The sequence below is a fragment of the Manacus vitellinus genome, unplaced genomic scaffold (genome assembly GCF_001715985.3).
Source record: "Manacus vitellinus isolate BGI_N305 unplaced genomic scaffold, ASM171598v3 scaffold_23_pilon, whole genome shotgun sequence".
In the NCBI taxonomy this organism is placed as follows: Eukaryota; Metazoa; Chordata; class Aves; order Passeriformes; family Pipridae; genus Manacus; species Manacus vitellinus.
Genome location: NW_021939718.1, coordinates 11,249,271 through 11,273,309, shown reverse-complemented (window position 1 = coordinate 11,273,309; position 24,039 = coordinate 11,249,271). Strand labels below are relative to the sequence as shown.

Here is a 24,039-nt window from a genome sequence, read left to right as displayed (position 1 = left end):
ACGACCTTGTCTGGGGTTACGAAGCCCACGGAAGACCCCTCGGTTGGAGGCGATGGGGCCGAGAGAGGCTTGAATACCTCCCTCGTGAGTGCTGACAAAAATCCAGCCACAGTTGCTGCATGCATGTGAAGAAGACAGACAGACTGCTGCCTCAGAAGATGCTGCTGTTCAGAGACTGGAAGGGATCTGTCCTTCTTTCCCTCCTGGACTTTTATTTGGAGGGGAGAAGAGATCTGATCCACTGTAACTACATATGTCATGGTAAAGATAGTTTGTGATCATGTGTATAATGTGATATGGTATTTATTTGTACAGTCATTGTAATATATTCCCTTTCCCCCACTTTGAGTCTGGTGTGTTTTGTCTGGAAAAACCCATCTCACATTAGGTTGAGATGTGGGAGGGGGAATGGAGCTAGGGAATTGGATTTTGGGGCTATCTCAAACCATGACACCTTGTTAAACAGCACTGGCCCAAGTACAGTTTCTTTAAGGTACTCCACTACTAGTGTTTTACTATTCTATAGTAAATAAGATAACATTATTATTATCTTAGTAAAATATTATCGTAGCCTCTTAATGAGATAATGTGTGTGCTTAAAAATCAAACAACAACAAAGCAAAGCGAAAACAAAACTGAACAATGAAACAAGCAAACAAAAAATTGTGGCACTTCCTGCTTCATAAGAGTTTTAGTTCTTCTACTTTTATTGCTATAGATTTCAGAAAATCACTTTTGCACTGGTTTGCTGGCATAGAAAAATGAAGAAAAGAAAATGAAGGAATATAGCAGGCTTGAGCTATGTGGGTGCTTAAAAATCAAAATGTAACAAAGCAAATACCAAAACGAAACAAACAAAAAAACCCTGCCAGAATTTTCTGATTCATAATAAAGTGAGTAAGTTTGGAGTAAAGGGGTAAAAAGGGACAAAACCAAAACAGATATGCACAATTGACAACTCAGGAACTAGTAGGATAAAGATTTAGCAAAAGTTTCTCCCTTTTGCCCTGGTTTGCTGGCATGTAAAAATGAGGCAAATGAAATGTAGGAATGTAACAGACAATCACTCTGTAAAATAAAGGACACTTTTTCACTGGGTCACTTTTGCCTCTGTTGTGCTGTGGAAATAAAGTGATGTGGGTCCTGGTGGTGTGTTTTTTTTTGGTGCCTTATCTGAGCCACCCCGTGTTAATATGTCATAAAAACACATTGTCCCTTGAAGTCGCCAGTCGTGCTCTGTAGAACCCTAGTTATGAGAAAGAAATGGTTTCCTTCTCCCAGTATTGGCTTAAGAAAACATTGATTCTCTAAATACTTCATAATGACAACTTTCGAAAATTGTATTACGTGGGAAATTAAAAAAAAAAAAAATGTTTTGTTTGTGTTGCTAGCAACCACATTGGTCTAACATTTTTATCTGTGGACTATATTTCTTTTGCAGAGGAGAATTTATAAGATTTCAGAGAAAATATTTTCTAATTGAATCCACTCCAATTTTTGATCTCAGCAAAAATCTTCCTGAGAAGGCATGTGTTATATAATTGTGTTCATTGTAAGAATTAGGTAAGGAATTGGAGATAAGAGATTTTTTTTTCCTTTAGATAAATTCAGTTGATTATTAGATTTTTGATTATTAGAACTTCATGAGGGTTCTTGAATGCAAAGCTTTTGATGCCTTTTATCATTTTAGTAATCTATATGGAAAAATTACTGTCTGGAGTTGAGTTTGTAGTGCCCGTGAATGGATCTGACATATCAGCTTTGTAATTACCTTGCATTAGTCAGTGTATGAAATGACATTTTGGTCCCTCAGAAATGACCTGTGATCAATTAGTGCTCTGAAATGGCCTTGACCTACAGAGTGAAAATGTCATATTTTAATTATTCTTACATGGTAGAATGTAATAGAATGTAATGTAATATTTTTAGCAGTAGTACTTAGTCTTAAATCCTCCTTTATCATAATGAGTCTGGTTAGTGTCAGATTTGACAAACCTTAATTTCATTCCCAGAGCATAAACAAGACAAACAAGTGCTGGGAGTTGTAGTTCTGGATGGAGTCATGCAATGTTCCTGCAGACATTTTGGAAAAAATGTCTTAAAGGATGAAATGTGGCCCATCAGTCTGGGGTTAAAGATGTACTGCTCCTCCTCATGAACCTATAAGAGGTTCAAACTCAAACTGTCATAATTCCATGTCATAATTCCGTGTCAGAGCTGAGTTTGCTTCATGGGCCCGTGTTAGGATGGTGCCATCTGGACACAAACACTTTACTGCGGTTGAAGGGAGTATTCTTGTGACAAAATAACGGGAAAAATGCTCTGCCACAACCCACCTCCAACTAAGTGACAATCGCTGTTACCTGTAAAAATTTCTGTCCTCCTATTACTAGAGAATTTTATCTCCTTATAGTTTAAAACAAGTTTTGGTTGTCAAATTCCTCCCTGTCTGACAGTGTTTTACAAGGAATTTCTTGAAATACTCCTTTTATTTTTATCTTTTTTTCAGGCTTACTTAAAATAAAGATGTCATGAAAGCAGCTACAACAAAGTAGATTCCTGCATGAAGGCAAAAAAGAGGTTCATTGAGGAGGGGTAGGAAACCTTAGGTTCTGTGGGTAGAATCTCACTCTGGGCGTATCTGTACAGTAACTTACGGGTTGGGAGAAATCTTTTCCTGGTGATAAAGTTGAACAGTAAGAACAGGAACTTTAGGCAGAGAGGAAATAGTAAGGCTTATTTCACATGCATTGCATTCCTGAACCTAAGCTGGTTCTTCTTTCTTTCTTTCTATGTGAAAATAAGATTTTGGCTTTTTGTTTGTTTGTTTCTTTAGAGTCTTGGATGGAAAGAAATAATGCTGTTCATATCTTGATAATTTATAGAAGTATTTATGTCCTTCTGTGTACTTAACACTGCTTGGAACTTTGGCTTTATTGGAATTTTGTCATATCCAGTACATATATCTTGTGATGCATGGATTATTTCCATTTTTGTGGATGGGCCACATCACATGCAAATGTTCAGATTGCTCAGATTTGGTGCACAATCTTCAGTCTCTTGTGTTTCTTTGACTGGGATAGAATAACTGCATTCGCTGAAGTTTTTATTAAGTAGTTAGATCTGAAAGCAGTTTGGATCTGAAAGGTTTTAGCATGTGGCTGTCAACATCCTGAAGGTTTTTGTTTTTTTTTAAACAAAGGGCGAAATACCAACCTGCAAACAAGTAAATGGTTGTTCTAAATGCTGTGTTATTACTCACACTGGAAAATTGTTTGTAGTGCTTAGTTGGGAACACTTTTGTATTTTGCCTTGGTCTAGGCATTATCTCATGCTTATTCACGTGGTTATACATTTACTTTCCAAGGAAAAGAAAAAAATGAGTGTGCAATCCCAGAGCTCTTCACAGCATATTTAAGGGCAATCAGACTCAGATTACTGCAGAATGTTGGCATGTTAGTTCCAAGGGTGTATTCAAGAAGCACTTTATAGTTTCCATTGCTTCCCAAACCTAAAGGTCAGTGTTTGAAGGGAAGTAGCTCCCAAGACAAGTTGTCTTTGTATCTGACAGTTATTACTCCAGACATTTCAGTTATGTTTTATTAAAGTTTTCAAAGAAAGCTCCAGTCTGGGCTTCACATGTAGGAACAGGATCAGTTGACAGGTAGTTTTAGAATACTCCCATTATGCAGCACATGATGTGGTGGTGTTTTTTTAATCTTGGAAGTATTAATCATTTATATTTTGTTACCTTGGAACCCTTACTGACAGTAATATCACAAACACTCCTGCAAGCCTTGCTTTTATTTTGGAGATTTTTTTGCTGGAAGCATGATTATGTGGGTCTACCTTTCATAAAATTAGTAGAAACTTTTCTGGTAGTTTTTTAAAGGCTTGCATTGGGCATTTTTCAGTGTTTCATTTTCATACTACGTATACTTTGTGACTGTTCAGGAAAAGAGCTTCACACTCCTACTTTAAACATTTTACTTAAATCAGCTTTGCTCTGGAATAATTTTTGACTTGGACATCTGAACATAAATGCAGAATATTTGACAAAAAAAAAAAAAAGAGCTAGCAGATTAAATTAAAAATCCTTGGCAGACCTCCTTTCATACTTTTGGGAGACTCAAGCCTCAAACACAAGTTGCTATGTATTAAGTTTGTGTACCAGTTGTTTTATGGTAATGGCCCATGTTCTGTTCTTAGCCTGTAGAAAATAAAATCTGATTTAAGCTGTTTTACAAGGCTTTCCCTCTGAAATCTAAATTAACATAGCTGCGAACTGTTCATGTATTTAAGCCCCAAGACCCAAATCCAGATGTTATGTCTAGAGTATATTGTGTTATTGCCACACTATAAGTTACATTAAAAAAACAAGGAGGAAAACAAGTTTAGATCTGAAAGTAAAACTCGTTTCCTAATTCATTTAGGGAAGGTTTTAAAAATAATAAAGAGTGTAAGTGTTTTACCCTGTTTCCTAAGGAAACAAAGCTTATGTGATTGTGCTGTGTGCCTCTTCTGACTGCCAGTCTGTTACCTTTCCCCTCTCCCCCCAGTAACTTTTGAAACTCCTGGACAATTTCAAACAGATTTGACAGGAGTAAAGGGCTCAGAGATATCAGGTTCCTTCTAGTTTCATGGAAATAGGTGCCTGGATAGAGAAGAGAGACCCTATTCATATGCCTGCTTTGGAAAAAGCTGTGGAATGAGATCAACTATATTATTAGACACTAGCAAATCCGCATGGGAGAGAGGAGTTATGAAGGCATTAAATAAGGGAAAAGTTCTGACTGGATTTCTCACCTTTCTAGACATGAGGGGATCCAGCACGAGAGTCATAACCATAGGAAACCAGCCTTCAGTAGTTCCATTGCTCACAGACCTGCTGCCTGCTCAGTGAGGTGGGGATGTATCTGATCATGCCTGGAGACACTGAACTAATGAAGAAAAAGATGAAAATATAAAAGACCTTTTAAGGACGTCTTGCTTCAGTTGTCTTTGTAAGCTCACTTCAGAGGCAGAGGGGTAACAGGGAGTTGAATGGACAGTATTGCCTGAAGTATAGAGGAAGGAGAATGATAAAAGAGGAACCACAGAAGAAGATAAAACATTTGGATGTATGCATAAAATGCAAACCTGACAGTTTTTGTGTGACGAAATAGTAATTTCGTCCCAAATTCCATAAACAGCTCGAATTGCTTGTTCTTCACATAATCATCACTGTTATCACTGTTTGTGGAACTATACTGTATAGTTTCCCATTCTGTAGTGATTATTCTGAAAAGTAACTAGTTCACCTGAAATTAATTAGTGCACCTGATTTTTATGGATTTTTACCTTTGGCTTTTTTACTCCAATTGGTTAGGTTTTGGGATTTTTGGGGTGGTTTTTTTTTGGTTGTGTGTGTGGTTTTTTGCTTGGGTTTTTTGATGTGTTTTTTTTGTTTGTTTGTTTGGGGATTTCTGTAGGTTTTTTTTAATGGGTTTTTTTTGGTGTGAAATGGAACAATTTATCTGATTACTATTGGGAGGGAAAAATGGAAGGAATACCTGATGTTACAGGTGCTGAGTATTACTGCTGCAGTGCATTTTAGTGTTCAGTGTATTTCTAATTTTAAGGGATTTAGTTGTACAGTGGTCAAAAAAATTGAGGGGGGAATTAGTATCAGCTTTTTGTAGCACTTTGAGACATGGGCATTGGTGTAGTTCAAATGCTCTGCAACTTTAGACAGTTCATGCCATTTTTGGGTATGTATCTCATTTTTTACAAAGATACAATTTGGCTCATGTATGTATATATATACACATACATTTATATGTGTGTGTGTGTGTGTATAAATATATATCTTTAGGTTTAAGGTTGGAGGAGGAAGTAATCTCATGAGCCAGAGTTTCTAAAGTAAGTTTGGGAAAATGGTTGCAAAGCATTTTAAGGCCATGAATCACAGTCTAGGTAGATCCTGACCAAACCATGTCACAGCTGTCAAAATTCAGTAGCTAAAGACCCTTTCAGCGTGGGTGGGATTAAGCTTCACAGAAGTAGCTGATTGTGCAGATATGTGAAATATGATATTTCTGAGGGAATGTAAAGGTTAAACAAGGAAGTTTTCCAAAGGCTTTCAAGAAAGACATACAGATATAATGCCTGTTCATGAAAGAAATCCGTTAGTTTCTTGCTTAGTTGGTGTCCTTGGTACTCTTACCTATCTACATGGCTCACTTTTTCTTTTTTTAGTGGATATTTAAGAATTGTCTGATGTTCTTACTGTTTTCCTTTACCATTTTTTATTCCAAAACTGTCTGAAGAACCAGGACTCCTGAAATATAGATAATCCCTGTATCCTGGTGGTTTTTACACAGGGTAAACGTGAAGGGTTAAAGAAAGAAGTGAAACATGCAAATAGACTTACGTGACATTTGAAGATCATAAGTATTAAACTCTATGTCTGTTTTCTGTGAATTTTCAGGGTCTGGTTTGTTGTGGTATATATTCAAAAATTACATGTATAGTTCTGGTTACCCACAGTCAAGAAATGCAAGGTGAAATTGGGAGTAAGGCTGTATGATATGAGGGACAGAGAAACTAACATATATGTAGCCAAAGCTACACTAAACTTTAGTTCAGAAGAAAAAACACTGACTGAGAAATCTATTTATTTATAAATTACGGAGTCTGAACACGAGAGGGGGAGAAGCATGCTATAAGCTAGGGAACGGTGTCTGTCCAAGAGGTGGATACAAGTTGGGCATGTGTGTTTTTAGGAAGCCAATTAGGAAAAAATATCCCAAGCAGCTTTCCAGCTAGACTGGTGAGATTAAGAAACTCTTTCAAAAAATTAAATTCCTTCATGAAAGGGTTTATGTGAACTGGACATCCCCAGAACCTCCTCTCCAGTTAAGAATTCTTTTAAGACCTTTCAGGATCAGAGTCTGCTTCCAGTTGGGAAGTTTGGCCCATGCTGAGCTTGATGAGGGATGGAAGGAATAACTTGCATGTGCAGAGTCTTCTTCATCCTTATTTCTACCCGCTTCCCGGTGACCCAGGTATTCTATCAAAAAGGAAACCTGAGACTTCCTTCTGCAATGTGCCTTGGTCCTTCTTAATCTGGTAACACAGTGCCTCCTGCTGCAAACCTCATGGAACAGTACTCCAGGGACATGGAATACTGGGGTGTACAGAATACTGGATACTGGGGTTACCTCCGCACCTGAATTAAATTAAGTAAATTAAAATTGCCTGGGGATATTCCTAGACACAGAGGCCAAGTGATGGGGAAGAGTCTATGTCCATGCTGTTAAACTCTCTGTACCCTCCAGAAGAGGCTGGCTGCATGCAAAGTGACTCTTGGAAGTGGTCCCTGGGATGCTCCAACTCCTGCAGTATTTCTGTGAAGTGTTTGGTGAATTGGTCACTGGCACAGACAGAGGACAGTAATTAGTATGTTCTACCACCTGATGATGTTCCTAGTTCCTCCTCATTTTACTATACAGGTGTAGCCTCCTTGCACTGCAAACCTTGAGGGGCCCACAGTGCCGAGAATTAGGCGGGTTTGACGGTGTGAGAAACAGTGGAGCACTCTCCAAAAATACTTGGGAACCACTGACGCAAACTAGTGAAACCAGGTGGAATTTCATTTCCAGTGGATATGGAGCTAACATGATGGCAATTTGTGTGGAAGGTTTCTGCAGCTTGTAATAAAAATCTGAGAAAAACAGCAATCACTTATGTCAGCTGTTTTGCTCTGGGATAGATGTAATGCCTTCGTCAAAAAGGAAGTTTGTTGTTTTGTTTTTGGTTGGGTTTTTTTAAGGATGAAGTAATACTTTACTCATGAATAACATTTCAGGAGGGAAAGGCAAGGAGTGTAGAGAGGCAGGATTTTTATCTTAAACTTGTTTTTTTTGTAGTTGCTGATCGTATTTTTATACTGTCTGATGTAACTGGCCAGATTTCTTGGCTTCCATGGTACTTTGTAATATTTTCTAGCTTCCTAGAGTTTGCTGTTAGAAAAGCAACTTCTGCTTTCACGTTGTCATCACTGTATTGTGCAAGTCTAGTGTACTTGTTTCATTACCACACCCAGGTATGTCATAGTTACTGTTGAATGATTTCCCTGGTGATAATAGTGGCACAGCTTTAAAAACTCAAGATCACTCACTGATTGACTTAAGAAATAAAAATGGTATAATGCTTTCCAGATTCAAGCTTGTAACAATACTTTCTTTGTGTAAGTGTCAGCATCATTCATTTGTAGGTCATATTCTTTAACCTTTTAATGAATTTTCATTAACATTTTCCTCTTTTAAATACTTGTTTATTTTCATAGTGAAAACTTACTTTTATCAAAGTATTGATTCTACCTTATTTCAGAGTCTGTGTGTATGTGGAATAGAAGAGGTAGCTGATATTTAACTGGCAGTAGCAAAGCTGATTCTGGAAATCACAGAATATCTGCCTTTCAACAGCTGCAGCTCTCAGCTGAGAAAAGAAAGTTGCTCTATCTTACATGTGAGGGACATCTTCCTTTTAAATTCATTCCTTTTGAATTAAGTTAATTTCAATTTAAATAATTTGAATAAACGCGTTCAGTGCTGTCCTGAGTGTTATGACCGATCCCTAACTCTGTAGTTTCAGTACCAACAGTACGCAAGGGCATTGGTGGGTAATTTCAGGATAGTTCATCTGTACAGCTTTTATTATCTTCTCCTGGCAGGGCAGTTCCAGGTGTAAATTTGTGTAAGCGTCGATAAAACAGGTGAGTAAAGCATTTTGTTTGGTTTGACTCTGGAGATGATGGAGTCTGAGTACAGAAAACATACAGTTTTAAACTTTAAGACTTTTATTCCTTAAAAACACCGTGGTTGCTCCTCCATCTTCTCTTGTTCCCAAAGACCCTGTTGAATCTGCTTTAGCAGCAGCATGGAAGGACCAAGGCTGAACTCTGCCATCAGAATGTCCCTGCTAGTGTCACTCCCTCCTAGTGCAGAAGAGGCGTTGGAGCCTTGGAATTGTTGGAGCAAGTTCAGAGGAGGCCATGAAATTGATAAAGGGCATCTCCCTATGTAGACAGGATGGGAGAGTTGAGGTTGTTCAGCCTGGAGAAGAGAAGGTTGTGTGGAGACCCCACAGCACCTTCCAAGATCTGAAGGGGCTATAGGGAAGCTGGAGAAGGACTGTTTATCAGGAACTGGAGTGACAGGACAAGGGGGATGGGTTCAAACTGACAGAGAGCAGATTTAGATAAGATATGAAGGAAAAATTCCTGCCTGTGAGGATGGGGAGGCCCTGGCAAAGGTTGCCCCATCCCTGGAAGTGTGCAAGGCCAGGTTGGACAGGGCTTGGAGCAACCTGGGATAGTGGAAGGTGTCCCTGCCCATGGCATGGGGAGGCACTGGATAAGCTTTAAGGTCCCTTCCAACCCTTAACATTCTGGGATTCTGTGCTTGGGACAGGGCGATGCCAAAAAAATTTGTTGTTGTTTGGGTCTGCAGGGTTTTTCTGCTTCATTACAGGGGCCATAGCTGCTTTTACAAACTGCGGGTCCCCACAGAGCCAGGTGGGGATGAAGCAGCTGCTCCAGGCTGGTGGGCTGCTCCAACGTTTTTGTTTTCCCCTCAAATTCTCCTTTAATATTTCCCTGGTGAAAGGATGTTGCTTAGGCAATTCCTTGCAAGAGGCAGCTTCTGTCTGCAAGGATGTAGGTGTTCCTAAGTGTGCTAATACAGCTTGTAATACTATCTTGGAAACAAAGCACAGGGATGTCTGAGTCCTGTTCAGGGGCAGGAAAAGTGGAAGTTGAGTGAGGTGAGTTAGAGGTGATTCTGTTACAGGCTATAGGTTGACTTGTACAATTAGAGCTCCATCAGTGAGTTCACACACTAGGAATATCTTCATTTCAAAATCAGACCTAAGTACCTGTAAGTGTGATCTCTCTAAAAATTAATTGTTAATTAATTTTCAAAACAGAGAAGGAAAAAGTGAAATATTATAGGTTAGGATTTAATAGAAGAGACACACACATGTACACAGTGTATATATATGTGTGTATATATATATATATATAAAAACACACATACACATATACATGTATATATATAGATATATAGATATAGATATATACATATACAAAAACACTGTATCTATCCTGCCAGGAAAAGAAATGACAAAATCTGCCTAAATATTTTCTCTACCTTGTGGAAGTACAGAATTCCTTAAATATATTTTGTATTAAAAAAACACTATTAGAAAGGATTGTTAGGATACTTAAGTAATATAGAGAGAGATCATGACCAGCAAAGCACATGAAATAAGAGTTTCCACCATGATTTTTTTTTTAATTCTAGACTAGTTTGTCACAATGAAAAATTGTTGTTATTGGAAATTAACTCACTGTTAGTATTGAGCTTCAGATTCTGCCTCAGAGAGTGTGCAGGCATTGCTGTGTGAGTGGCTCCTCCTTTCAGTGCATAACCTCTGGTAATTTTTGCCTTGGATAAGATAACTCATTTTTAGTGCAATGTAGTAATGCAAAGATTATATAGCAGATACATAATATTTAATTCAAAGTAAATTTTAATGTCCCTATAGAATGAAGTTATTTTCATACAGCTTTGGAGTTTTCTGTGAAAAATGTGTGTTGTCTCATATTTCAATAACTTTTATTTTCCTATGTGAAGGAAAATATATTCCTGTAAGCATAAGTAAGTAGAAGAAAAATTACTAAAGAAGCTTTTCAGTTCCTTCTGAAATATTCTGTGTCTTACGGTTGAGGTCACTGCTTTCTTCATCTGTAGAAGATGGGCAAGGTGAGAGGTGATGGGAAAAGGACATTTTTGTCATAAGCTTCTAATTCTTGGTTTTATTTCTTAAGCTCAAAATATGGTCCAGTGATACATGTTGACTGTGATTTCTGATTATTGGAACACAGTTTTCTAAGTCTGTCTGTGTTCATCTTTGTATGTCTTTAAAAAAATAACAATTTAAAAGAAATCCCCACAAACAATAAAACAGCTATTGAAGGGGAGCAGTGTGTCAGTCACAGTCAGTGTGCTGTCCCCTGGGACCTCTAGCAGAGCTGCTCCTTGTCTGTATAAATGAAGTGTTTAGTGCTTCAGTGTTTTACATAATGTTTCCTTGAATGATCTGAAAGAGGAAGCAGAAGGCACATTAGTTACATCTGCAGATGATACAGAGCCAGGAAGCCACAGCAACTGTAAGAATGGTGAGAAATTTAAATTGATCTGGGGAGCAGCAACGTGCAGGAATTACAAAACTGACAAAAAATTAAAATTTATCATTACAAATTTACAAAATCACCTTGGAAACATGATCCAAACTAAAGACACCTTGTGTGTCAGATTAGCTCAGTAAAGTGTTAATGATGTTTTCATTCACTCCCGCAGTGAGCAAGGTCTGTTTACCTTGATATCCCACCCAGTTAACTCTTTGTTATGGTATCGTGATCTTCAACCACTTCTACTGAATTTTCCTAGAATTGTTTTCAGTGTCACTACTGTGGTTTTGGTGATGAAGGACAAATAACTAGGCTGTTTCTTGGTTAAGTTGCAAGGAAAAACTAAGCAATATGTAGGAGAACTGAAATGGTCCATGCAGTGTCTGAGACACAGAAAACAGAACGATGAAGTTTGTTGTAAGAAAGTAGTTAATAGTCAATTGCTTTGCATAAAGAGTGAATTAAAGGCTAAAGACTGTTGGACTTGGATAGTGAGAAAGATGGGCAACTAAAATTCTCTGTGTCTCTGGTTTATTTATAATTACAATTGCTTTTGAAATGTCTGATTTTTGTTTGGTGTGATTTTAGTTGGCAGTGGTATCAGGCTTTCAGCTGAAATCTGTTGCTACTCACTTAAACCTGTTTTTTAGGATTATGCATATTTTGTTCTTTTGTGCAGAGAAAACTGTGATTATTTGTCCCATTTAAACGTATTTGTTTAATACCTTGTCTCAGTTGATTATATTAAAGCATAAGACAAAAGTGATGTACTCCCCTTGCTATTTCCTTCACAGTACAAGTAGGAGATTGTGTGGCTGTTTTATCTCTGCTACTGTGCCTCTCTATTTCTGTGGGAAGTATTCAAGTGTGCCGTGAAGCCTTTATCCAAATAGTGTGGTGGTGGCTTGCAAGTGATGAAAAACAGTTTCCTTTATGCAAATGTCCACCTTTGTTAATGCTGTCAGACAGCAAGTGTGATTCAGGGAATACATGCCAATCTGTGGGTCACTGATAATGTAATCTGATTTTCAAAAATAAATTGAAAGCATCTTTTCATCCGCAGCCATCAGATGTATGTCAGCTAAAGACAACAACACGTTAGAGACAGCACATGTGAGTTTGCAGGAAAGATATATGGTTAATTGGAAATTAAACCTTTGGGTTTGTCACATTTTCTAATAGACTGACCTTGCTGGAGAAGGTCATGATGGTATCATGTGTTGTTGGCAGAGACTTCCACAGATAAAAGATCCAACTTGAAGGACTGTTACTTGTTTCAAACAATACCTTTGAAATCTTTATGAGCAGTTGTGTTACCAGGCCTTTTTCAGCAAAACTTAGTGAAATTTGCTATTAAAAAGGTGTTAACAAACAATATGCCTTTTTTTTTAATGATGTCTTTTTTTAGTTATTCTCCTTGCCTTCCCAAGCAAAAAGAGGTGAAAAAGGAATGAAATAGCATTTCTGATTTTAATAGGTGAGGAGCCACAACACAGGTTGAACTCTCCCCTAGCATGTACCACTTACATTTTTATATATTTTAAGATGTTACTGCTGTGTATTCAAGTTGAAAATATGAGTAATAGTTCTATTCATAGGGAAATGCAATGCTTCTGTCAAATTTTATGTCAGTCTTTTTGATAATTACAAGATGCAAAAGAGGACCCCTTCTCCTTCTATGTACCCCTCACCAACTCGATGTTTCTGCAGGCATTTCCAGTGGAAGCCAAGTAATTTAAATACCTTTTTCCCCAAAAGTTCTGCTTGTATTGTGGTTTAGAGCTGGCCAAAATCTGGGTTGTGTCATCCAGCGCACCTCTGCATTTCTCAGGAGCTGCTCCCTCAGTTTTCTGCCAAGTCAGACAGTGGTGCTCCTGGATGTGGCGAGGCTCAGAAAGCCCCATGAGTGTTGTGTAGGCTTTATCAGCTGCAGAAGTGTGCCCTGAGGTAGCTCAGATTCCCCATCCTCTGCCCACTCCAGAGCACCAAAGCCAGGCCCTTCATTTCTGATTTGCTTTTCCTCAGATAGCATGTGTGACCCTCTTCAAGCAGCCTCAATATCCTTCTCCCATTGCCCCAAACTGCCATGTTGGGTATTTGGGTATCTTTACCCAGCTTTGCACACTTAGTTCAGCTGGTGCTGGTTTGTATGTATGGCTGAGCCATAAAAAATCATAACAAAACCAACAGTTTTCTGTTGTTTTTCCCAGACACAGCAGAACAAATCTGTTCAGACCTCTTGTGTACCCTGAACAACATCCCTACTGCTGAAGAAATACAATAGTTCATTATAGATCCTGTCTTTTAATCTCACTGAATTAACAAGGCTACCTATTTAATTGAAGGACTCTTTTTATTGTTAAGATCTTGCTGTCTGAACCTTGGAGGTGACAACTTGCTGATTAGATTTTAGATATTATCTGTATAAACCACAGAATGCCAGGATATTTGGGGCTGGAAGGGACCTCTGGAGATCATCCAATCCAACCCCCTTCCCAGGCATGATCACCTGGAGCAGGTGACACAAGAACTTGTTCAGATGGATTTGGAATGTTTCCACACCCTCCCTGGGCAGCTGTTTTGGGCTCTGCCATGTCCATGGAAAGAAGTTCTGCCTCATGCTGAGGGGGCACTTGTTGTGTTTTGGTTTATGACCATTGCTCCTTGTCCTGTCACTGGGCACCACTGAACAGAGTCTGGAACCATCCTCTGACACCCCTTGGGGATATTGGTGTGGATTGATGGGATCCCCTCTCAGTCTTCTCCTCTCCAGAGTTACCAGGCCCAGTTCTCACAGTCTCTGTTCATCAAGGAGATGCTCCAGACCCCTCATCACCTCTGCAAATAACTGGCATGTAGATTATTCCACATTTCTCAATTCTCTGTATGACAAAGTGACTGTTAAGTATTAAAATTTATTGGAGCAAAGTTTTGCGATCCTTCCTGTGCAGTTGGGATAACACACTCTGTCCTTGTGTCCTAGTTCAGACTTGGCTCTGTGAAGCTGCAGGAGGTCCCAAGTCCGGCCAAGGTGGTGAAGGAGCTCATTGGTTACTGCCTGGACAGCCTGGGAAAACTGCAGGCCAAAAATGAGCACCTGCAGAGAGAAAATGAAAGGCTTTTCAGCAACTGGAGTGATGCAGAGAAGAGGTGAGTTTCACAAGGTGAACTCAAGTTTTTATGCACTTGGAAGGTGTTTCAAGCTCAGTTGCCCCCAGCCCATGTAGTTGTAGATCTTCTTTGTCAAGGATACAACTAATATTACAAATTTGCAGTTAAAGTTGGTTTTAGCTTTATGAATTAAAAACAAACAAACACTTAATTTCTATTGAAGCCTCTTCACTTTCATTAGGAAGCCTTTTCCTTAATGTTATTTTTTTATAATTCTTAGCACTAGCAGTTTAAATTATTTACACTTTTGAGTGGGAAATAAGTTGCCATTGCTTCAATCTGTTTGCCTTGTGGAAGCAGCCAGAGTTGGAAAACTAGTGTGGTATTATGGGAAAAAATGCCAATATTTCGCAAGAGATTTTTATAATTGCTGTTGCATTTATGATCTGAATTGTCTGTCACTCTATAGCGAAGGAATCTGCACTCGTTTCAGCATAAAACTCTTAGCACAGAGAAGTCAAGAGATTTATCTTGTTTTTCTATAGCTTTACTTTTAAAAAAACACATTTAGGAAGATTGATGAAAGAATGTAGCTAATTGGCATTAATTTACCTTGAAAAAGAGACTTATGGTTTTCTTTCCCTCTCATTAAAAAGAGTAACAATTTCTCCTGACAGTCTCCCTGACAGGCATAGGGCCTCCCTAAGTAGTGTTTTAGTGCTTAACAGTGTAATTGAACAATAGTGTATTGTATAACCAGTACTGCATTACATGCTGATGTGTAAAAGGCATTAGTGCTTGTATCAATTTCCATGGTGGGGTGGCACTTTTACCAGGTAACCCCAAAGAACAGGTGGAAAAAAAAGAAAAAAAAAATCACAGTTGCCTGACAAACTTTGCTCTCAGAAGCTGTGAAAGCTGGTGGATTTCTTTGGTGTGCTTATAGTTTGAATAGATGAAACATGGGTTTTCAAAATGAACTCTGGAGGTTTTATGGTCACCAGTCTTTGGCCATGTCTAATAAATGGAGAAGAAAAATAATTTTAAAATAATTTTCACCCAAACAGCGAGACTTATTTTTTTGCTTTGGGTTTTTTCTTTGGTTTGGTTGGATTGGGTTTTTAAAATTCTTTTTGCCACAGCCCAGTCTACTCTTTGCTCTTTTGGCTCCAAAAGCAGGACTCAATTTCTCAGAGCTGAACAAAGCTCTGCCTGCCTTTGTTCAGCAGGCAGGATTTCAGGATTTACATTCTGTATCACTCGTGTTGTTGAGTGGGTAAAACATCAAATGTAAAGCACGTGATGTGGAGAATTGTGCTCCCGACTCGCCTGGAGCTCAAGCATATCAACTCCACAGCCTCAAGCCTTGCAGTTCCCTATGCTCAAAGTCTCTTTTCTCAGGATTTCATTAGAATTAAAACATAGCAGGCACACTTCTGAGGGTTGGTTTTATTCTGGTTGACCATGGGGCACTGGATGGAGTAGTTCTATCATCCCATTTCCATTTCCCTGCTCCAATTTTCTTGACCATCACAGAGGTTTTGTGAGCAAGTGGGTGCCTGGGGATGCGTGTGTGTGCATGCTTACCTCAGGGATAGATGAGTTAAAATATCAGAGCAAAATAGCCGTTGTTCACATTTCATATAGATGGTTCAAGGCCAGGTTGGACAGGGGTTGGAACAACCCTGTTATTAATTGTAATAATCTGTAGCAAAATAATCCCTTGAACAATAACAATTAAATTTCTGATTTGGGCATGGTATGTATTTTTTTTTCAGACATCTGAAATTGGTGTAGATAAGCCAAATTCAAAATAACTCTTATTTATGTTGTGGTCAGCTACAGTGACAGTATATTTAAACCACAAATAGCTTATAAAAATGCAAGCTAGGTACTTAGGTGCTTGAAGCTGACTCTTCAGCATTAGCTCATCAGGATTCCATACCATTGCCAGTGTTGTGGGAAGCATGACTCTGAAATGCAATGAAGCAGTGCTGTGAGATCCAGGAATTATTTTAGAGCCCTGAGAACAAGGGTGAATAGCAGAGATGTTGAATTCTTTTTTTCTTAGTGTTGGATTGTGGACAATGCCACTAATAAATAAGTGCCAGTAAGTTACACAGTTCACGTTGACCTCTCTGAATTGTGTGTGATTGCTCTGCATTGAGGCAGCACTTAAAAGAACTTGGTTTTCTCAATTTATTATTTGTCATAGGGGTTGGTTTCAGTGGGCTGTGCAAGCCTTTTGATGCCTGTCAACCTAGGTGCTTTTGGCACATTAAAAGCATTGTGCTCACACAGCAGAGAGATCTGAGGATACACAAAATGGAAAGCACCAATCCAGCCATTAACCTCCATTTATTTTACCATGCTCAAAAGTTGTCTTTGAGATGAGCAGTTCCTCTCTTTGGCCTGGGGAGATGGTATTTCAGGAAGACAAATCACACACAGGCAGCAGCATGTGGTGAATTGCAATTAAATTTTGTGTTTGTAGTCTGTGAGGTATTGGAATGAAACCCAGACAGCTCTGCTTGGTGGTCACGTAATTCAGGTGATTCAGTGAATCCTAAAGGCTCCACAGAGCCACCCCACCTACATAATTAATGCATCCCTGTTCCTAAGTGGCAAAGGATTGTTGCTTTTTCACTGCTCTGTTTTCTAGTACCAGATATGCCATATAGTAGTATATTTTAAAGGCTCATCACTTGCAAATACAGCATTACTGTAATACTGATTTATACTGATCGTATGCTGTGCCAAATTAATGTCATACCTGTGTCTGGTGAATGTGTTTGTATGTGCATAACTTTAAAAAGAGAAAAACAAAAAAATGTATTCTTGTAAATGAAAGCAATCATATAAGATTAACTGATGGCATACAACTAATAGGTTTTGTGCACAAGGAAGAGTTACTATTCTAATCTATGCAGACAGTTGGTATATATATTTCAAAATGCTAATTTTTTGCTCCAGAGACTGAAGAAATTGTCTAGAATTGCCATTGTTTCCTGTACTATACTACTTACAGTACAGGCAGCATCAGCTTTACTTCACTGGAAGTTTCCGTTTACGTGGATTTTCATCAGTGGATGTCTTTGCAGGATTCAAGGGCCTCACTGAAATTATCTTTATATGGCACTTTTTTTGGCCAAATGAGCAAAATTTCTTAATGTAACTGTCTGAACCAACCCCAACTGCTCCAACACAAACCAGTGGCTTGGCAAAACAGAGGCACAGCAGTGATCACTTTTGCTGGTTTCGGTGGGAGAGGGGACTGTTCTATAGGATTTGATACAGAAAGGATTAGCATATTTAGACAAAATGCTTTTTTTCACCCAATTTTTAGGTATACAGGCACAATTAGTGTTGAGCATGTCCAGGCTCTTCTGGGTCCTTTATTAGGGTTTATAATTCTTTGTGAGTTGTCTATTTGTTTCCCACTAAACAGTTAACTTCCCTTTTGTAGGTGGAAAGTCTCCTGGTAGTTGATTAGTACATATGATCTTTCATTTAGGCATTATTGAACTGATCCATATGGTAATGATGTTCTGCTATTTGCATTTAAATTAGATGAATTATTTATCAACTATCAAGCATATCCCTTAAGCATTGCACAGTGGACTTAATATTTCATTAGATTTAATTTTTTTTTGCTACTGCCTTTCTTCTTACATGCTATATGGTTTTGATCTGTGAACAAATTGATTAGTATTTATGTAGGAAGTCTGTTGAAATATCTTACTTTATAAGTGAGTATTTTTTTAAATCTGTTACATTTTTGGGTTTAATAACAAAATAAGCCTCCTAAGCTTTTCTTACCAACCTTGCACAGATTGGTGAAAAGAATGTTTATAAGTTTGACTATTTGCTATATTTACCATGATCAGTAAGATTATCAAGATGTTTATTTGCTTGTTGTGTACACAGCTAAAAAAATGTTTGTGGTTCAATGCAAGGATTAAAAGGTTATAAAATATAGGAAACAAATATGGAATTGCATTTGCTACAAGTCATTTCTTGGGCTCATGGTTGCTTGTATTCCAGTTTTTCTTTGCTTATGAGATATTATACATCCGTGTTCTTAATTTTATATTTCCAATGTGCTTCATTTTATTGACATTGACCTATTCACAGGTGCATATTAAACTTCTTAAAAAACATGAAGAATATTTTACTCTGAAGATACTAATTAAGAGCTTTTAAACATTTTTATGTTTGGGGATTTTTTTCCCCCCTCTTCAAATATATTTTACATCAGACTGTGTAGTCCAAATTTGAGACCTGTCAAGCTAATCATATATATTTATAATCTCATGATGTGTATCCTGCCAAGGTATACCAACTATGGTGATTCAGTAGTGAAAATAAAGAACACTTGCCTATTTAAATTTTAGTTGGAGCTGTGCAGGAACCCATAAAAAAAAAGGCATGAAGAGAAATGTTGGAAACTTTCCCCTTTTGGTAGCAAAGTTCATTTCACTTTTCTGAGGGGGGGAAAAAGAAAAACTGCTGTTTCAGACACAAGGTGCTGGACTGGTACTGCGTGGTTTGGAATGGAGATTCCTGTAAGAGGAAGTCTGACCTCACTACAGAATTTTCTTCCAGGAAACAGCAAATTATTTTAAGAAGAATTAGCGTAATAGTTAATTTTACATTGCAGGCTGGAAAAATGTGTGGAGGCTAAAGAGAAGCTGGAGGCAGATCTTTATAACCGTTTTATTCTGGTGCTGAATGAGAAGAAGGCAAAGATAAGAAACTTACAGAAGTTGCTGAATGAAGCCAAAGAATCTGCAGCAGATGCCAAATGTACCAGGTATTCCTTACATTTCTTGGCTTTCTTGGTATCTTACCTGGTGCATATTTTAGTTTAGTTTGGATTCCTTTGGCCCTAACAGGGAGTGACAGTTCTTCCTGGCTGAGAGTTGGGTTATCCATAACAATGCTGTTAGTAGTGGGAGAGAAGGATTCTTCCTGGCACCTCTGCAAATAGCAGCATATTGCTCTGGATGCTGTAACTAAACATCCAGTGAATCTGTTCTGTTTTCTGTGGGGCTGCAGCTGATTTTCCATTCATAGTGTGTCCCTGCCATTTCCATAGGTGGTAATTTTCATATACATTCTCTCTGAATTATTTGATTCCTTTGGGAAACAAAAATATCTAATTTTTTTCAATTTTTTAATGTTTTCTAGGGATGATATAACTACTACTCAGATGGTTATAAAGAGAGAAAATGACTATGATGCCAGCACTGATGAGGAAAGTGAAAGTTTAACACAGGCCTCATTACCATCAGGTAAGACAGAAAGTATTGTCTTTGTGTGATATCACAAACAGGCTTTATGTGAATAAACCTTAAGGAAGGTAAAATACTACCTGACAGATTGCTCTGTGACAAGCCAACCTGCAAGCCTTAAAAACACCTCTCTTGAAGCAGAGGATAATACTGCCATTTTCAAATTAGAAGAGAGGAGGTTTAAAAGCATATTGCGCAAGTGAAGGCACTGTCACTTCTTCCAAAATGACAAATTGCACACTTTGCAAAACTAATGACAGTCTAACAGTACCTGAACCATCAACAGTTCCATTTGAAATTCTGGGAATCATGATGTGTGCACAATGATTGATAAAGTGTAAAATGTAGTTCCTGACAGTTTCAATAGTGTTAAAAAAGATGGAAAGAGAGAAGGTTTAACAGCTATAAAAAGAGCTGTGTGTGTAAATGGAATAGAAATGTATTTATAGCAGAATTCACTTTAATTTGTCAGTGAATTTTTGGTCTTGTGAAGATGCTCGTGAAACTTAATTTGACAAATCTTTCCAGGACTAGAATCTTGTAAAGTGTCTGGGATACAGCGATGGCCCATTCTACAATACCAGATACCGTGAATCAGAATTTTGGCAAGTTTTTGACAAACTAATAGGAATATACAGGACAAATACGTTTCAAAACTGCATTGATAGTTGCTATATGGTTATATGTGTGTGTATGTATATATATGTGTGTGTGTGTGTGTGTGTGTACATATATATATTTCTGTGGGTTCTCTCACTGGAGCTTTTTATTTCCACTGTAGGTAAAGGTAATCAAGACAACACTGTGTTTTTGTAAACCACCAGTTTTCTGTGCATACCTGGGAACCAGGAGTGTCCAAGACCCTGATACCAGTGATAAACAGCTTTGTCACTCCTATGAGCCTGTTTGTTGAGGGCTTTCTGGGGTAATATCAATTAAGCAGAGCTTTCAGGCAAATGGAGAAAATTGAAATAATGGAAAGACATCATTTATTGTTGTTCTGTGCTTTTCAGAAATTTTTGCTTTCAAATGTTGGTTGGTCATTTCAGATGACAAGGTGAGAAATACTTTGTTTTGTGAAAAGGCAAGGAAAAGTGGAAGATGTTGAGTCTTTTTCTAGATTCAGGGGGACTTAACTAGTTCAGTGAATGAGTTTTTGATATACATGCTTTTAAAAATGAAAACAGCCCCCACTGCCCTGCTCAGCCAATTGTGGACTGATCAGTGTAATAGGAAAATATAACAACTGTGTTTTAATTTGTGTTGTAAACAAAAATGTGTTTTCTTTTGCCTTTGAGGGCTGCAATAGTTAATATTTTGTCCTGACTGTAGAGCTCTTCCAGCAGCAAAATTTGCAAATAATATGAAAACTGTAAACTTAATCCTTTGGGTAACTCAATAAAAGTTTTTCAAGGTAATGGCATTGTTGCACCTGCACAATGAGCATCACTTAGGTCAGGTGATGCTCCCCCTGTGTGCACAGCTTTCTCTTTCAATGAACAGTAGAAAAGCACAGATATGTGCTGAGTATCTGAAGTCTGGCCTAGGATTTTCAGATGCAAAAAGAAGTCTGAGGCAGACCATGTCTCCATGGAGAAAACAGTGATTCAAGGATGAGTGGAATGAGCGGATAAATGAAGCTTATAGATACATGAAACATTAAGGACTGTAAGACATAAGAGATAATACAGATTATATTTGGGTTTTTTTCTGATTACCTTAGTTTTCCTATCTCTTAGTCAAACATGAAATTGCTTTTCCTTTTGGACTTGGAGTTTCATTGTGTGGAATGCAGGAGTCAGTAAGAATTAAAAGATCTTTGAGTTCATTTTAGTAGATATTGGTGAAACCCACAATCAAGAGAGGAGATCATAATTAAATAACTTCTTTGGAGGGAAGTGAAGACAGGTGGGTATATGCCCATATATGCATAGTAAGAGTGCATTTCCACATGTGCACGTCCAAAAAATTCACTGGGAATTGAAAAAGCAGTGGTGTTCAGCAGGTGATTTAGTTTGTGTTTAGAGGTGAACACTAGGGGTAGTTCCGTCATAACCGTATTCTGTTCTGTCAGCTAAGGAGGATGTGAAACAGAAGCTGTGAAACATAGACGTAAAATCAGTCACCTACTCAGGATATGTTGAACTACAGAGTTTAAAACTGAAGATTTTGCTTAACCATCAATAATTGTTTTCCTTCCTTAATTTTTGGGGCACTGAAGGCATTCCAGTGGTTTTGGAAAAAAAACCTACAGATACTACAAGAAAATTAAATGGCATTTTTTTATAGTAAAATTAAATTATTAGTCTGATCCAAAGATTGGAACAGGACCCAAGGAAGAAAAATATTAAGAAAAAGTGTAAGAATGATTAATTGCAATCTTTGTAAAGGGGCAGAAACTAGAGCCTGAAAACTGGAACTTGTTTCATCTGTGATGAGATTCCCAGCTGTCTGGTCAACTAGTGAATGACTTGCATAAGATATCGTGTTGCACAGTGTTTTATTCAAGAAATTAGAACATGGAAATTAACATAACATGAGATAAATACATTTTCAGATGAGCCTGTCTGTTTGTCTTAAAATACAAATGGAGAGTTATCAGTCCTGGTATCTTTGGAGTGTGAAATTGAGGGTGATTTATTTAAACCAGTTTGCATTTTGTGATACACCAACTATGAACAAAACGAACTAACACGGTGTAATGCCATGATTTTCAGTCCTTTTACAATTCACTTGAGAAAACCAACAATATCTCCAGCTGGCCTTAGTGTAGCTCCTTCTGCTACCTAAAGCTGGGATTATCTCCAGGGACTGCCATCACCTTCCCCAGGTGGGGACTCACCAAGAGCTCCTTGATGCAGTGCTATGTCAAGTTTGGACATCCAGGTTTGAAGAAAAATGTACATGTTACCAAGATAGGGACAATAATGTTGTGATAAGAATAGAAGCTTCCTCCTTACAGTAGCAGATAAAGTGTAACCTAAAAATTTACCTAAAATTTCAGGGGGTTTGGCATTTACAGTACTATTTGTAGGTGATTTCGGGTTTGCTTTTTGACAGCAGTGTCTGCTTCATAGCTTAAAGCCAAGATCAACTGAAACATGGCAGTTTTTGTCTCTAATCTACACAGAGATGTAGTTAATGCTTTGTATTGTAAAAGAAAAAACTAAAATCGAATTAGTAAGTATATTAAAGCGCTCAGAAAAACAGCTGATGTGTATGAGAAGTAAAACTTTTAGAAACAGTATTACATTTATAAATAACACTGTATGTCATTCCATACAACAGCTTTGCCCATTGAGCCATGAGCATGGGGTGAAATTTATATGAAATATTGGTTAGGATTGTGAATGTGAGATTGAAAAAGACACACAATCCCAGCTTTCACTGCAGTTTAATAAATACTTATGCAGCAGCTACAGATGATGTGTCAGATCCTTGTAAATACCTGTGAGCTCCTGTTTGAGAGAGGAAGGAGGAGATGAAGGAAATTCTTCTACTGTTCTTCATGAATGGGGTGTTAGGAATGTTTCTTGGGAGAGTGGGAAGTTGCTTTTGGTTTGGATTGTTATTGTTTTGGTCCAGGGTTGGTACGATTCTGTCTGAGTCACCAAAACCAGGTAGTAGTTGTTTTTTTCCCTACTGGGACATCAACAAATTTTCACCAACTGGAGCAGGTTTGGAAATGTCACAGAGGTTTTGAGTGGAATGAGACTGTTGGTCTTTTCATGTGCTGTTGCCAACTGGACCTGTTTTTATTTTAAGGGGCTAAAAAAAATGGCTAAAAGTGGCCATTACTATATTTCTCTTAGTCCACAAGAGTGACTGGGTGACTTAGCATGATGCCACCACACTGGTGCAAGATGTTTCTGTCATTTTAAAATTCAGAAACACTTACTCTTTAAGTAATTAATTTAACTAAGTAATTAAAGTATTCTTTAAGTATTCTTGTTTAAGGACAATCCAGAACGTAACACAGCTGCCACTGATTCCTTTTTCTTCTCCTCTGTGCTGAATTTTATTGCTGCTGAGTCCTCCCAGAGATCCTAAAATGATAAGAAGATTATCAGACTAATAAAATATCATTTGATATTGTGGTTGGCACTCATGTCTTTGCCCTACAAATTAGACCCTCTTATTAGCTGAAAAATACTTTAGTGATCCACACATCAGAAAGTTTTTTAAACAGGAATAAGGATTGGATAAACTTTTCTGCTTCCTTCCCAGCAGCTGGAAAGGTAGATGGAGGGAAAAAGTTTCTCTCTTCACAGTGTTTGGAAAGTGACCAGAAAAGAGAATATTATTCCTCTTCCCAAGTATGTGATGAAGCTGCAGGGAAAGATTTAAATACTGCAATCTGTAATAGATGTGTGAAGAATAAGGTAGCAGATGGGAGAT

At 37.9% G+C, this 24,039-nt stretch overlaps 1 protein-coding gene across 4 annotated transcripts in view; it reads left to right on the top strand.

Moving 5' to 3' along the window:
• Positions 1-24,039, top strand: part of XRCC4 (X-ray repair cross complementing 4) — a 140,013-nt gene that overhangs the window by 41,075 nt on the left and 74,899 nt on the right. For all 4 annotated transcript variants that reach the window (XM_018072869.1, XM_018072871.1, XM_018072870.2 and 1 more), the window contains 3 exons: positions 14,220-14,386; positions 19,008-19,160; positions 19,538-19,641. In XM_018072869.1, coding sequence (XP_017928358.1) covers positions 14,220-14,386; positions 19,008-19,160; positions 19,538-19,641 — 424 coding nt within the window. The remainder of the gene's footprint in view (positions 1-14,219; positions 14,387-19,007; positions 19,161-19,537; positions 19,642-24,039) is intronic.